Source organism: Lathamus discolor, chromosome 7, assembly GCF_037157495.1.
Source record: "Lathamus discolor isolate bLatDis1 chromosome 7, bLatDis1.hap1, whole genome shotgun sequence".
In the NCBI taxonomy this organism is placed as follows: Eukaryota; Metazoa; Chordata; class Aves; order Psittaciformes; family Psittacidae; genus Lathamus; species Lathamus discolor.
The window spans coordinates 1,303,981-1,318,743 of record NC_088890.1 but is presented as its reverse complement, the minus strand read 5'-3'; the positions used below and the strand labels follow the sequence as shown (position 1 = coordinate 1,318,743).

At 56.6% G+C, this 14,763-nt stretch overlaps 1 protein-coding gene across 1 annotated transcript; it reads left to right on the top strand.

Annotated features, from left to right (window-relative positions):
• Window positions 1–372: 372 nt before the first annotated feature.
• MCM2 (minichromosome maintenance complex component 2) lies at window positions 373–11,428 on the top strand. The gene is made up of 16 exons (XM_065686890.1): window positions 373–487; window positions 901–1,088; window positions 1,591–1,766; window positions 2,371–2,634; window positions 3,602–3,821; window positions 4,108–4,315; window positions 4,907–5,041; window positions 5,198–5,389; window positions 6,395–6,488; window positions 6,584–6,834; window positions 7,080–7,206; window positions 7,412–7,524; window positions 7,623–7,865; window positions 8,613–8,795; window positions 9,467–9,622; window positions 10,494–11,428. The coding sequence occupies exons 1-16, from the start codon at window positions 482–484 to the stop codon at window positions 10,602–10,604; spliced, it is 2,667 nt and encodes an 888-aa protein (XP_065542962.1). The 5' UTR covers window positions 373–481; the 3' UTR covers window positions 10,605–11,428.
• The last annotated feature ends 3,335 nt before the right edge of the window (window positions 11,429–14,763 follow it).

The following is a 14,763-nucleotide window of genomic DNA, read 5'->3' as shown; positions in this document are numbered from 1 at the left end:
GAGGCCCAAAGAATTAGGGGCCTGAGCCAATGGGAAGCCGCGGGAGGCGGGACCTGAGGAGCGGGGGAGCCGCGCCTTAAAGGTGCCGGTGCCCGAGCGTCCGCCCGCGGAACGGGGGCAGCGGCCGCGGGCCCCCCGGGCGCCCGGGCCCCCTCCCACCGCCGCAGCGGGGCTGCTCCAGGCGGGCGTCCCGCGGCTCCGGGCCCTGATTGCAGCTGCTGGGGCAGCCATGAGGACATGGCCGCGGGATTCCCGGGATCAGGGCCGGAGGGCAGCGGAGCACAGCGAAACGCCCACATTTACCGCACCGGGTCCGAACCTGCCCCTTCCTCCAGCCCCGCCCCCTCCTCATCCATATTCACGCTCCGGGATGGCCACGCCCCCCAGGATGATTAATTATTCATGAGGTTTCGCGCGCTTTCGCCGACCACGTGGGTCCGTTTTCGCGCGGAATTCAGCCGGGTAGGAAGACGCGGCGGCCATGGCGGTGAGCGGACGGGACGGGACGGGACGGGACGGGACAGGGTGGGATGGGATGGGATGGGGTGGGATGGGATGGGATGTTGTGTTATGTCCCCTTTAAGCCTCAGGATGCAGACCCCGGTTCTCCCCCACTGCGATCACGGTCGCGTTGGGTCCAGAGGAGATCGGGGCGGGGGGGTGAATGCGGATACCCGAAGTGCAGGGGGACGTTTCCCCCATGCCCCGCACGGGAGCGAGAGCCGGGATGGGGGAATCGGAGCCCTTCCCGTCCGGCTCGGGGCTCGGGGATGGGTTCCCTGCAGTGCCGTTGGCAGGAGGGTTTTAATCTCTTCCCTATCCGTGCTCCATGCCCCCGCCCCTGGACGCTTCGGTTCCGCTGCCCCCCGGCCCCCCCTCTGACCCTCCGCATCCTTGCAGGACTCCTCCGAGTCGCAGGCAGCGGTCACCAGCCCCGTGCGCAGCTCCCGCCGCGGCGATGCCTTCACTTCCAGCCCCGGCCGGGACCTGCCCCCCTTCGAGGATGAGTCCGAAGGGCTCCTGGGGACCGAGGGGCTCCCCGAAGAGGAGGAGGAAGGGGAAGAGCTCATCGGGGAAGGGATGGAAAGGTACGGAGACCGGGGGGGCCGGGGGGGGGGGGGTGGGTTGGGGATGGGGTTTGCTAACGGGATGTCAGTGCAGCAGTGACATGGGGGGATCCCTCTGCTGTGCTGATAGCCGGGGTGAGGGGGCTGAAGAGCAGCTGGACAAAGTGCTATCGTGATCATAAAATCATAGAATGGTTTACGTTCGAAGGGACCTTAAAGCTCATCCAATGCCGCGGGCAGGGACCCCTTCCACTGGAGCAGCTTGCTCCAAGCCCCTGTGTCCAACCTGGCCTTGAGCACTGCCAGGGATGGGGCAGCCACAGCTTCTCTGGGCACCCTGTGCCAGCGCCTCAGCACCCTCACAGGGAAGAGCTTCTGCCTAAGAGCTCATCTCGGTCTCCCCTCGGGCAGGTTAAAGGCTGTTGCTGCAGAGCAACTGCCCTGACACCCACCCAGCAGCAGCCAGGGAGGCGCAGGATGTGTCCTGGCTGTGTCCTGACCCTGTGCTGTGTGTGTGCACCAGGGATTACCGCCCCATCCCCGAGCTGGACGTCTACGAAGCAGAGGGCCTGGCCCTGGACGATGAGGATGTGGAGGAGCTCACGGCCAGCCAGCGGGAAGCTGCCGAGCGGGTCATGAGGCAGCGAGACCGGGAGCTGGAGCAGGGCATGGGCCGCATGAGGAGGGGGCTGCTCTACGGTAGGTGGGGATGAGCTGTGCCGAGCGGGATGCTTGTGTGTGGGGAGCTGCAGGCAGCCCCTTTTGGGGTGCTGGACTCACCTCCGGGTTAGCAGGGAGGTCTCTAGAGCTCCGGTGTGCTTGGGGTGGTGAAGCCTCCGGCTGTGCACTCCGCACTGCGTCGTCCCTTTGGTTTGGGATTCCTAGGAGCGTATTTGGTGTGTTCTGGTTATGGGTTCACTGCTGAAACAAAAATGAGGATGCTGGGCCTGTACCAAGGGTTAGGGAACCTACCACATGGATGCTGTCGGGTTTGATGGTGTTCCTGCAGAGACTTCTGTGGGATGGATGGGAGGACCACTGATGCCATTGGAAGCTCATTCCTTGGCGCCTTCATCCCTCAGTGCATTAGTGGACATGTGTGTGCTGTTGCAGAGGAATCCTATTGACCCCTATAAAGTCTTTAGCTCTGCTGTGGAAGACGTAGAACTGGAATTAGGCTGGGCCCTGGGGTGGTTCTTGGTGTGTATCCCAGGCTCTGGCCTCTTGCCTTCCGCAGCCCGTGAAATCCAACTGAGACCAGTCCAAAGGGAATCCCGCTGACAGCTTTCCCTCGCATCCCCAGATAGCGACGATGAGGACGAAGACCGTCCCTCGCGCAAGAGGCGCCTGGCGGAGCGCGCTGCGGACGGCGCGGAAGAGGAGGATGAGGACATGATTGAGAGCATCGAGAACCTGGAGGACATGAAGGGGCACTCGGTGAGGGAGTGGGTGTCCATGGCAGCTCCCCGGCTCGAGATCTACCACCGCTTCAAGAACTTCCTGAAGACCCACGTGGATGACCGCGGGCACAACGTCTTCAAGGAGAGGATCAGCGACATGTGCAAAGGTAGGGCTGGAGAGGAGAGGCTCTGCTCTCTGTGGTGCTCACCTCGCAGTGATCCAGCCCATAGTGGGGGTTCTGCCTGCCCTGTTTGTTGCAGACCTTGAGTCAGCATTTGGAGAAAGTGATGCTGATGGAGATGGATGCGTAATGGGGACATGTGCAGCATCATCTTTGATTCCGGCTTATTCAAAGGCCCCTGGCGTCTGCTGCTCATCAATATTCATATCATAGAATAAGCAGGGGAATATGTGGGGCAGCAGACAATGGCCTGCAAGTTGGAGATGCGACAGAGACAACAATTGCTCATTGTCTGTGCCAGTTGCTTTCTCACAGAGCAAACTGGAAGGGACACAAATAGACCGTGTCAGTGTCACAGCCCTGCCTTCTGAGTAGGCACTGCCAGAAGCAGCACTCACTGGCACTGATGCATTTATAAAGCAGAACCTGTCACATCTAGAACAGCTCCTGGAACTGCGGACGTTCGTATTTCTTCTTTATGTAGAGGCAGAAGCTCAAGCAATGGATCAGGGTCAGTGTTGTACAGCTGGGAGATAAAAGGCTTTTGTCTTGTCCCTTTCCAGGAGCACACACAGCAGGCTCTTTGCCAGCAATTCAGCCCATGGAATGGCTCTCCTATTAACTTCTGTTTCCTGGAAGCTTGGGGGAGAGTTGCGTGTTGGGCTGAGGCTTTAGAGGCTGAGGAGCATTGAGCCTTGGGAGGTATCTGCTAAGTGGAAAGGAGCAGTCACAAACTGGTGCTGCTGAGGGATTTGTCAGAGAAATGAATCAGGAAGGGGTTTCTACCCATTTTCAGCTCTAGGGGTTTGGGGGGAAGGTGCAGGCAGGATACAGGGTGCAGGCTCTTTGTTCTGGCCGTCTCCTGCAGACTCCTCCAAGAACGAGCAGGTTGAAGATACAACCCTAACCCTACCTCCTTCCATATACACCTCATTCCGTGTTTCTTCTTTAGAGAACAGAGAGAGTCTGGTGGTGAACTACGAGGACCTGGCAGCCCAGGAGCACGTCCTCGCCTACTTCCTGCCTGAGGCCCCAGCAGAGATGCTGAAGATCTTCGATGAAGCAGCCAGGGAAGTGGTGCTGGCCATGTACCCCAAGTACGACCGCATTGCCCAGGAGATCCACGTCCGCATCTCCCACCTCCCGCTGGTGGAGGAGCTGCGGTCACTCAGGTGAGCAGTACAACTGCTTGGGGCCTGCAGCAGGCTTTGGGTGCTCAGGAGGTCTCATCTGCTAAATCTCTGCATAAATCTAATGGGATGAGCTTATTGCAGGAGAAAAAGTCATGTTATGGATGAGCTTTGTGTCCCCAAAGCACGAACCTGGATAGAAGGCTCTTTCTGATACTCAATTTCTTACCGACCCTTTGGGAGTTGTGCCTTGTAGCACGAGTATCCCTGCAGGGAATTCTGCCTCCTGTGTCCTGCAGGCACCCAGCATCTCTCTGTCTTTCCGCAGGCAACTGCACTTGAATCAGTTGATCCGGACCAGCGGGGTGGTGACAAGTTGCACGGGGGTCCTGCCTCAGCTCAGCATGGTCAAATACAACTGCAGCAAGTGCAGCTTCATCCTGGGGCCCTTCTTCCAGTCCCAGAACCAGGAGGTGAAACCTGGTTCATGTCCAGAGTGTCAGTCCCTTGGCCCCTTTGAGATCAACATGGAAGAGGTAAGAGATGTGCTTGTGTGGATGGGGCTGCTCCACTGCCTGTGTCCAGGGGTTTGTGAGGGTGCATGTTGTCTGTTTGAGCTCTTGAGCTGAATCTGCCCAGTTGAGCAGCCAGAAGTAGTTTTCTGCCCCTTTGTAAGTGTTTGGGCCAAATCTCTTGCCACAGTCACGTCTGTGGTACACACAGTTACCCATCCAAACTGCAGATACAGCCTGTCCAGCTCTCCTCCTTCCCAAACTGTCAGTATTTCCTGATCCACCAGCTCAGGAAACGAGAGGACAGCAGCGAAATCACTGCTGTGGAGCTTCTGACTTTAATTCTTTGCTTCATCACAAGCGGAGCATCCTCCCACAGGAACTGGTCCCGTATTTGTGTGGAGGCTGAAACACAGCAGTGAGATGTGGCAAAGCCCTTCCCTGTCCCCACTGTTGTCTATCACACCCTGGAATTGCTCCACACGACCTCCATCCTCCCATGCCCCAGTGTTTCCTAACCGGTGTTTGAATGGAGCTTCATTGCTGAGGTGCTTTGAAAAGCATCCTCCTCGCTGCCTCCCGGCCCGGCTGAGCAGCCTTTCTCTGTCGGTGCAGACGGTCTATCAGAACTACCAGCGCATCAAGATCCAGGAGAGCCCGGGCAAGGTGGCTGCGGGCAGGCTGCCCCGTGCCAAGGATGCCATCCTCCTCGCCGACCTGGTGGACAGCTGCAAGCCAGGGGATGAGATTGTGAGTACCAGGCTGGGGTGAGCGCAGGTAACGGCATCATCTGCGGGGAGGGATCGGCCTCGGATGCATTTGGGCAGCTCCTTAAGACACCGGTGTCTTGAGAGAGGGCTGGTTTTGTATTGTGGAGGCACTGACGCACCATATCCTGGCTCCCAGGAGCTGACAGGGATCTACCACAACAACTACGATGGCTCCTTGAATACTGCCAACGGGTTCCCAGTGTTTGCCACCGTGATCCTGGCCAACCACATTGCCAAGAAGGACAACAAGCTGGCAACCGGAGAGCTGACCGATGAGGATGTGAAAATGGTCGTGAGGCTGTCCAAGGATGAGCAAATTGGGGAGAAGGTGGGTCAGCCTCAGGCATCCCTGCTTGCCCTTCTGAGAGCTCGCCAGCCCAGTTCCTTCTGCGTGGTCTTTTGTAGCTGTTGATGAGAGTGGATTACAGGAGGGAAGTAAATAAGAAACTTTCCATGGACCTTTGGGGTCAAATGTTCAGTTTCTTCCCTTCCTTCTCCAAGCCTTCCATGTCACAACAGGGATGGAAGATGGGTGAGAGGCGCTCAGACACTGCTCTCATCTCATCCTTGTTTTCTCGCCCTATACCTTGATAGCAAAGAGGGGGAAGTGTTTCAAGGGGCCAGTGCTTGCGCCTCCAATCCTCTTAAGGGGATGTTACTACTTAGCTTAAGCTGTGGTAGAGATCTCAGCTTTGCTGCTTTCTGCATGCTAAGACCCAAATCCAGTACTTGAAAGAACAAAGACTGGGGCACATTCAGCCTCACTTGGGTCAGGTTTAAGCTCTGTGACGGGGGATTTCCCTCTTGCCTTGGTCATGCTGGTGTTGTTTTGACTGCTGTCCCCAGTGGGCGGAGAAGCATCAATTGAGTCAAGACTGTTTTGAGGTCCTTACTCCCCAGCATCAGGCTGTTATCAGAATACCCTTGAGAAATCAGCCAGTTGTGTATAGTATCTGACCATGACGGCAGTTCTCTTGCGGCAGAGCCCCTGCAACTACTGCCCCATGCAGTGGGTGAGTCTCAGATCAAGGTCTCCAGCTCTGCACTAGCTGATAACGGCCACTGCGATGGGCTTTGTGTGCAGAGGAGTGCAGAGGCAGTGCCAGCCCCAGACTGCACAATCTGCTGTGCCCCAACAGCACCATTATTGTGAAGCACTTTCAGGGGGCTCTGGGGGGGTATTTACCTTTGAAAGAGACCCCTCACCTTGGCTAACACAAGATGGCTTGGAGACAGCAGTATCATATATACAGCACCTTGCTGATGTTCATGCCAAATGCTGACCAGATGGGAAGTGGTATTCCCTGCACAACTCCTCTGCTTTTCCTTTCAGATCTTTGCCAGCATCGCCCCATCTATTTACGGCCATGAAGATATCAAGAGGGGCCTGGCTTTAGCTCTCTTTGGTGGAGAGCCCAAAAACCCAGGTAAGGGTCGCTCGTGTCCCTTCAGCTTTGTGGTGTTCAGCGCTTTCAAGCCCTGCACTCAGCTGCCAGCGTTGTCTCTGCCATTGCTCCTGCAGGCGGCAAGCACAAAGTGCGTGGTGACATCAACGTGCTCCTGTGTGGAGACCCCGGTACAGCCAAATCCCAGTTCCTGAAGTACATCGAGAAGGTGTCCAGCAGAGCCATCTTCACCACTGGCCAGGGCGCTTCCGCCGTGGGTCTCACAGCCTATGTCCAGAGGCACCCGGTCAGCAAGGAGTGGACTTTGGAGGCAGGAGCCCTCGTGCTGGCTGACAGAGGTGTCTGCCTCATCGATGAGTTCGACAAGGTGAGGCCCAGCTTCATCTCCGTGGGCAGGATGAGGTGTGGAGGGATTGGTTGTAACCTCTGCTGTGAGGAGACACCGTCACTCATGGTGCCATCCCGCAGCTGACCAGGGTCCCTCCAGTTTGCTTAGGCTCCCTCTGTTCTATAGTGTAGTTTGGTACCATTCCAGAGCATCACCGGGAGCTGGTCTGTGGGCAGTGGAGTGTAGACATCGATTCAGTTTAAGTCATTCTTGCTTCCTCATAGATGAACGATCAGGATAGGACCAGCATCCACGAAGCTATGGAGCAGCAAAGCATTTCCATCTCCAAAGCAGGCATTGTCACGTCCTTGCAAGCCCGCTGCACCGTTATTGCTGCTGCCAATCCCATCGGTAAGTGCTCAGCAACCTCAGGACCATGTCAGGCTTCCCGCATCAGTCATGAGAGCTGTGGCACTGCTTCCCCTCCCTCTGCCTGCTTCCTCCAGGCTGGGGCAGAGATGGAGCAAGCAGTCTCCAGTAAAGTGCTGGGGGTCTGTGCTTGCTTCAGAGCTGAGCCTGGAGCCTGTGTTTGACTCCGGTTGTCTCCGTGTCCCAGGTGGGCGGTACGACCCATCATTGACTTTCTCAGAGAACGTGGACCTGACCGAGCCCATCGTCTCCCGCTTTGACATCCTGTGTGTGGTGAGGGACACGGTGGACCCTGTGCAGGTACAGGCTGTGCTGTCAGGCGGAGCTTGTGGTGCTGCTGGTGGGGTGCTCGGCTGCAGGTTTGCCTCAGTGTCTGCGTGTGCGCTGCTCTCTCGCAGGATGAAATGCTTGCCCGGTTCGTTGTTAGCAGCCATATCAAGCACCACCCGGGTAACAAGGAGGGAGTGAACGGGGACGCCGCTGAGGTCAATCTTCCCAACACGTACGGGGTTGAACCCCTTCCGCAGGAGGTCCTGAGGAAATACATCGTCTACGCCAAAGAGAAGGTCCACCCCAAGCTCAACCAGATGGACCAGGACAAGGTGGCCCAGATGTACAGTGACCTCAGGAAGGAGTCTATGGTGAGAATACTGAGGAGAGGGGGGGAAAGAAGAGTGTGCCTGGACTGCAGATCAGCCCGAGGCTGCTCCCGCGTGTGCTGTCACACTTGCCATTCCCATCACGAAAGCCTGTGCCATGTTTTGGCAGAGACAGGCAGATCCTGCAGCCCGTGCTGAGCAGATGATGCTTCATCTGACTGCAGAGCCGTGCCTGTTGGTGATGTGCGCAGTGATGGCCTGGACACATGTACTCATGTCTGCCGTGGCAATGTCCTTGCTGTCACCCAGTCTGGCAGGCCCACGGGAGGTGTTTGCATGCGCCCAGCCCCATGTGTTCCTAGGACATTATAGAGAGTGTTCTCTCTATGCCCTTCTTGTTTGTCTGTGGGATCTCTTGGGCTCATTTCATGCTCTCGCAGAGGAATTAGTTGAGGTCAGAGGAGGGTATTTGGAACTTGGGGAATCAATCTTCAGTTTTTACTTGGCTTTTTGTTAACTCCTAAAAGTTGCTGGGGGAAAGGGGGCTGCTGCTCCTGGAAAGGCGCTAAACAACGGCAAAGAGGGACGGGCGTAGCATCCCTTAGGCTAAAATGTGGCTGGGGGAGCCTGTGCCACTCTGCAGAACGTGCCAGCAGGTGGCAGAGCCTCCTTAGGCTGAGGCAGTGCTCCGAGGTCCAGGAGCAGCTCCGTGCCACGGGAAGCAGGTCCTGGGCCAGAAGCCACTTCTGCAGCCCCATGTTTTAACTCCCCCTTTAACTCTCCCCTCAGGCAACAGGCAGCATCCCCATCACGGTGCGTCACATCGAGTCCATGATCCGCATGGCCGAGGCTCACGCCCGCATGCACCTGCGGGACTACGTGGTGGAAGATGACGTGAACATGGCCATCAGGGTGATGCTGGAGAGCTTCATCGACACGCAGAAGTTCAGCGTCATGCGCAGCATGCGCAAGGTGAGCGCCGGCCCCCCAGCCCCATGGGTTGCACTGCAGGCCCCTGGCCTTAGCGGTGGGGCACTGGTTCTGTGGGGCTGATAAAGAGACCCTGAGCCCCTGTGTCAAACGCACTGCCCTGTCTCTGTTCTTGTTCCCTGTTCTGGCGCAGACTCCCACTGCTGGCAGGTGATGGGGCCAGGCAGACAGTTTCTCCTCGCTGTTTCCAGGGCTCCTCAGGGGACGGTTGACCCCCGGGCAGCACTCGCAGTAGCTCAGTGCACACTGTCTGCCCTTTCTCTGCATGGCAGGGACTGGCTCCAAACAGCTCTTGGCTGGCCACAGCCTGGCATTTATCCACTGCGAGCGGCTGCCCTCAGTCTGGACCACTCGTGGCCTTTCCTTTGGCTGCACAGAGCCGGCCAGGCGCGAGCGGCTGCTGCGGAGGCACAGGGCAGGCTGGGCTGGAGGTTTCACATGGGTGTAGGAGCAGCCAGCACTGTCGGGGCTGTCACAAGGCTGCAGCTGCACGTGCAGGTGGCAGCTTGGCAAAGCCAAGGTCCCTTAAGAGACACCAAGGGCGCAGGTGACAGCGGTGTCATCGCATTCGCTGTCGGGAGGCTGGTGTGGACACGGGAACCGCAGTGCATCCCTCGGGTCCTGACCTTGGCTCATCTCATCCTCCCTCCCAGACCTTCTCCCGGTACCTGTCATTCAAGAAAGACAACAACGAGCTGCTGCTCTTCATCCTGAAGCAGCTGGTCGCAGAGCAGGTGATGTACCAGAGAAACCGATACGGGGCCCAGCAGGACACCATAGAAGTCCCAGAGAAGGACCTGGTAGATAAGGTAAGGGCTTCTCAAAGCAAGCCTGCTCAGGCTGCTTCCTGCTCTCTGCCTGCAGGCTCGGAACCAGAGGTGTCCTCAGGCTTGTAACTTCTCTAATAGCAGAGACACACTGGTGTTAATCGGTCTGACCCAGAGTCAGGGCTGTCTCATCTGTCTCTGCTCCTTTCTTGTCTGGAAGCACCATATCCTTCCCTTTCTGTCCTCCTGCACCCCCATAAAGCATTGGGGTTGCTGCGGTAAATCCTGCAGTACGGCTGGTGCTTTGAGGGGAATGAGAACATCAATTCCCTGGCACCTGCATTTGAAGAGGCAGGAAAATCTCTTGTTTGCATGAACTTCCCCAGTCCCTCCTGAGGCTCACCCTCCTCGCTGCATCCTCATCCTTGTCCAGGGGCTCTGCTCCTCACCTGGCCTATCCGTGCAGCATTGCCCTTGCGTGGCACTAAAGCGCTGTTTGATTCCCAGATTGCTGCTTTTCTGCTCCTTGCATCAAGTGTGAGGAGTAACAACTGCCAGAGGCACAGCGCGGTGCTGCTGCTGTGGCACCCCCAGTCTCCAACAGAACTCTCCCTCCCACTGGATGAGGTGCTCTGGGATAGCAGCTCCATCCCTGCGCTAGTGGGAGTTAAAGGGCGAGTGGAGAGCAGGCAGGTGCTGAGCCAGCATCCTCTCTGCCCAGCTCAGCTCTGCCAATGCTCCTTCCTCCTGACCTGCTGTCTCCCTGCTGCTGCAGCTCTGGCTCCTGCTGAGCAGCGCAGAGGTTGCTGACTCTCAGGTTTTGTGTCCTCTGCTATGGAAAACCACCTGGTTCCTGCTTTTCAGTTTTCCATAACCATTCCCCTCTCCTTTCCCTCCTCCTCGTCCTCCCCAGGCTCGGCAGATCAACATCCACAACCTCGCAGCCTTCTTTGACAGTGAAGTGTTCCGGATGAACAGGTTCAGCCGGGATGCGAAGCGGAAGCTCATTGTCCAGCAGTTCTGAGCCTGGCACCGAGTCCACCCAAGACCTCCCTGCTGCAGCCCTCCCGGGAATGCTGCAGAGATCCGGAGGGACTGAGCTGCACGTTCTCTTGCTTGCTTTGTGCCTCGTGGATTAAGGCAGCGCTGAGCTGCTGAAGACTTTGTAAATAGAACAGAATTAGGTAGTGAAATGCCCAGCCAAGTCTGTTTAGCAGCTTGGGTCGTGTTTTGCCTTGTAGCTAAGCACACCAGGGAGAGGATTGCTGGCCACCTAGATGGCATGTTTGCTGTTGATTTGTTGCTGGTTGTTACGGGCTCGTCTGCAGGAAGGGACCAAGTGGGAGCATTCACAAAGCATTTGTCTGCCTTGTCCACCCCCCTGGATTGGAAGCAGCATCTCTGGTGACTGCACAGGCTGCTGGGTGATAACTGGGACTGCTTTCAACCGCAGGAAGCAGCCAGCCTCTTGGCTCCAGGTCCTCGTGCCTCACGCTTGACATTTCCCCAGGTGCCCTCGTGGGCTGACCTTGTGCTTGGTTTCTGTACAGGCAATGAAAGCTCCTTCAGTATGTGCTGGGGAGCATCCAGGAGCCTTAGGAAGGGCCTTCCCCTGCCTTACTGGGTGTTACCTCTGTGCAGATGTGACTTTCCAGCTGGATCAAAGTGCTGGCACCTAAACTGACCACCACCCCCCTGTTTGTTGAGGGTGAAGTACCCCTGGTATTGCTTTGGGAAGGGGCAGTGGAGGAGCCCAGAGCTGGAGCTGTTCAGGGAGGGCAGGATGGGCTCAGTGTTCTTATGCAACTTCCTTAATGAGTGCGTTTTGAATACATTTGTTTTCCAATACTTCTGTGTTTCCTCCTCTTTTGGAACTCCTGCACCTATGGGGGGGAAGGAAGAGCATAAGTGAGCAACTTGGATGCTGGAGCAGCTGCTCAGCATCTTGTGGGGTTGGGTCTGGGTACAAACACATCCCATGTTTGTTCTTCAAGTTTAGGAGTAACAGCAAGGGTTGGTCTCACCTATTGCACATCTTCTGGATAGGTACCAGGATGTGGTGGTCCACAGGGCAGTGTCATGGATGCTTCCTTTGCCACCAAGGGCTGGCGTGCAGTGGCTCCTTCCCTATCATCTCTATTTACTGGAGCATTGATCCCTCTGTGGGACTCCCCTGTATCCCCTTGAGACTCTCCCCTCACAACACTTATCTCCCACCTCCCTTTCCCACTGTTGGACAGCCTTGATCTCTTGGCTGCCACTTGGAGAAGCCTCTCCCAGACCCAACTGAGGTCTGCAGTGAATGTGCTTTTCCTGGCTGGACTCAACGGGGCCATTGGGCATCTCCAGCCTCCTGGGCTCGAGTGCATTGTAAGCTGCCTGCTGCAGTGCTGGCCAAGCAGCCGTGTCCCTGCTGGCCCTGTTTGTCACGGTGATGTGCGTGCCTGTGCATCCTTCCAGGCTGGTGTTACTGGGGAGCTTGTGGTGCTGAGCCCTGCTGGGGGCTGAGCGCATGACTCAGCCTGAACCCGGCTCCGCGTGTTGCCTTCTGCTGCCAGCTCCCTCCTGAGTGTTTGTTTAACTGTTTTGGCTGCTTTTCCCCCTTCCCACTGGGTCTGTGTCTACCAGGGCTTTCTGCGTGCAGCCCATAGAGACACTCGTGTCCTGCCCACCCCTGCCTGAGCCAGCCCTTTGGCCCTGTGCTGGGGATGGCAGAGCTGCTGCGCCTGGAGCCACCCGATGGGACCCGAGGGGCACAGAGCACCTCATCTCCTGCTGTCAGAGGCCATCCCTGGGGACAGCAACTGCCAGCACTTGGAAGCAGTGCCCGGCTCTCTGGGACCCCATGTACATTGCTGGGGCAAGTGCTGCCCCTGGGATTGCAGGGCAAGAGATGAAACAAGCTTGTCACCGAAACTGAACTGGTGTGTGCTGGGGATGGACGCTGGGTGTGGGAGGAGAAAGAGGCTTTGTGTCACAGTGGAGAAATACTAAATGCTTCCTAATCGCTTGCAACCTTGTGATGCTTCTGCTATGCCAGCAGTGACCCACACAGAGTTGAATACGTGGCCAAGCATATCACTGCAAACACAGAGGGATGGAGTGGGACTCCTGAATCACCCAGCTCTTTGCCCTGCTGTAAGTCACCTACAACCTACTCGCACTCTGGTCCCAGCTCACTGCGCACAAGGTGCCAGCAGTGGCAACAGAGATGCTGTTGTTGGAGTCCCTTGTTTGTCACCACTCTCTGCTCCTCCCGAGCCCCCTGCAGAGGCAGTTGCTCTCTCCTGCCTCATCGTTGCCAGCATCCCACAGAGCAATGAATTCTTGCAGCTGCGCCCTTGCTAACGCTGGCACCAGCCACGCAGCGCAGCGTGATACCAGGCTGAAGGCATGTTCCTCCTCTCACAGCCACTGAGCTTCCCAGGCTCCCTGGAGCAAGCGTTGGCCATTGACAGCATCAGGTGTCTGCTCTGGACAGGGGTGCAAACGTGCTGCTTTGAACACTGCCTGCCCAGGGCCATGTTCCAGCTGAAGGCACCAAGGGTTTCACTGCAGGGTCATGCAGACCATGAGCCAAGCCATGCCCTCATGCAACGTGCCTGGGCTCAGATGGAGCAGGATGAGGGTGCTCCTTCAGGCATGGTCCTTATAAGTCATTCCCACCTGGGGATTGCGGCAAATGCTGGGTGAGACTGGCTTGGAGGAGCATCTTGATCTGAAAAGGGCACGATGAGCCAGCTCCTGATCCAGTTTGATAGGAACATGTTGTGTGCATGCTCCTGAGGGAACAACGGGGATCTCTGCGCCTTGTGAGAAACTGTGTGACCTCAGCCCAGCACAGAGCATGCATAAACACACACGCATAGTGCATACATGCCTGCAGATAAGCAGATAACACGCGAGGGAATGGGATACGGGGGGAAATGGGAGACAAACCCCGTACTCTTCCTGAAGGCTCTTTCCTACTGCCAGGGTTTAGAGTCTCGATAGTATCTGCCTCCACTGTGAGTATAAACCAACACGCTACATCCGTAAGCCCTTGCCTGGAACCTGCTCTGAGCATCTCCTGTGTGTTCGCTAAAGCGCTGTCTCAGAACTGGTTGACAAGAACTCTCCCAGTTTACCTGAGCTCCAGATGCTGGATAGGGTCATTTCCTGGCCAGCCAGCGGCACTCCAACCAGGAGGGCCGGCCGGGGGGCTTACGGCTCTGTCCTTGGACAGTTCGGGATGTATTTACAGATGCTGTGCATCTGCAGACACAGGTAAGTGACTGCAGGGACACGACCCCACACCACCCCGCAGGGAGGGTGCGCTGACCTCCCGAGTATTTTTCCATCTCCTAAAATACTTTTCCACTTCTCAGAGCCAACGTTGGACCAGGCTTCTGCTGTATCTTGCATCTATTATGCAGTTCTTGCTGCCACGACTGATTTAATGTCTCCATTATTATGGAGCACTGGTCTGCCAACAACTCCAGCCATCCGGCATGCTCCTCGGCCACAAGAAGAGATCTGTGAGGAGCCTCAAGGGGCTGCTGAGCATCGCATCTTCACAGCAAAAGCTCCTTGGAAAGGGACTGAGCACCTTTCTGCTCATCTCACAAGTCACTTCCCTTCAGAGGCGAGGTGAAGCTGTGCAGGGAGCCCAGGGGAGGTGCCAGGTTTCTTCTCTGGGTTATCTAGTGCTCAGGGACATCAGAAAGTAACTGTTCTGTTCATGAGATACCAACAAGCTGCACTCCATCAAACTGCATGGAAACACATGCAGGAATGCCAGTAGCACCTGTAAGCCAGTGCACCCTAGAGTCAACAGATACCAGCCCTCTTCAGATACAGGCTGCTCCTTCTGCTTTGAAGATACCCACAGCCCAGCCAGCTATTAGAGAAAAAGAAACTTCTCTCAAGGGTTTTCAGTTTAGCAATGAAAGGAATAAACCACCTTAAACCTTTCCAATAAGCAAAGCATCATTCATTGACAGATACAAGCTCCCCCATAGCTCCTCAGGCCACTGTACAAGGAAAGACACTGATGTTAGAGGGGACCAGAGGGTCTTAATAGGCCTTAATTGCCCTAATAAGGTTCACCTGGGCTTTTACCACACCCAGGAGCCCTATTTAAGCTCAGCCTGGGGCCCATCACTGCCTACTTGAGCTATTGGGGCTGCTGGTGTGTGGCTTGC

Coding starts and splice junctions, on each gene's coding strand:
- MCM2 (XM_065686890.1), top strand. Junction 3,822..4,107: donor GAGGAGCTGCGGTCACTCAG/GTGAGCAGTACA, acceptor GTCTTTCCGCAG/GCAACTGCACTTGAATCAGT. Junction 4,316..4,906: donor TTGAGATCAACATGGAAGAG/GTAAGAGATGTG, acceptor CTGTCGGTGCAG/ACGGTCTATCAGAACTACCA.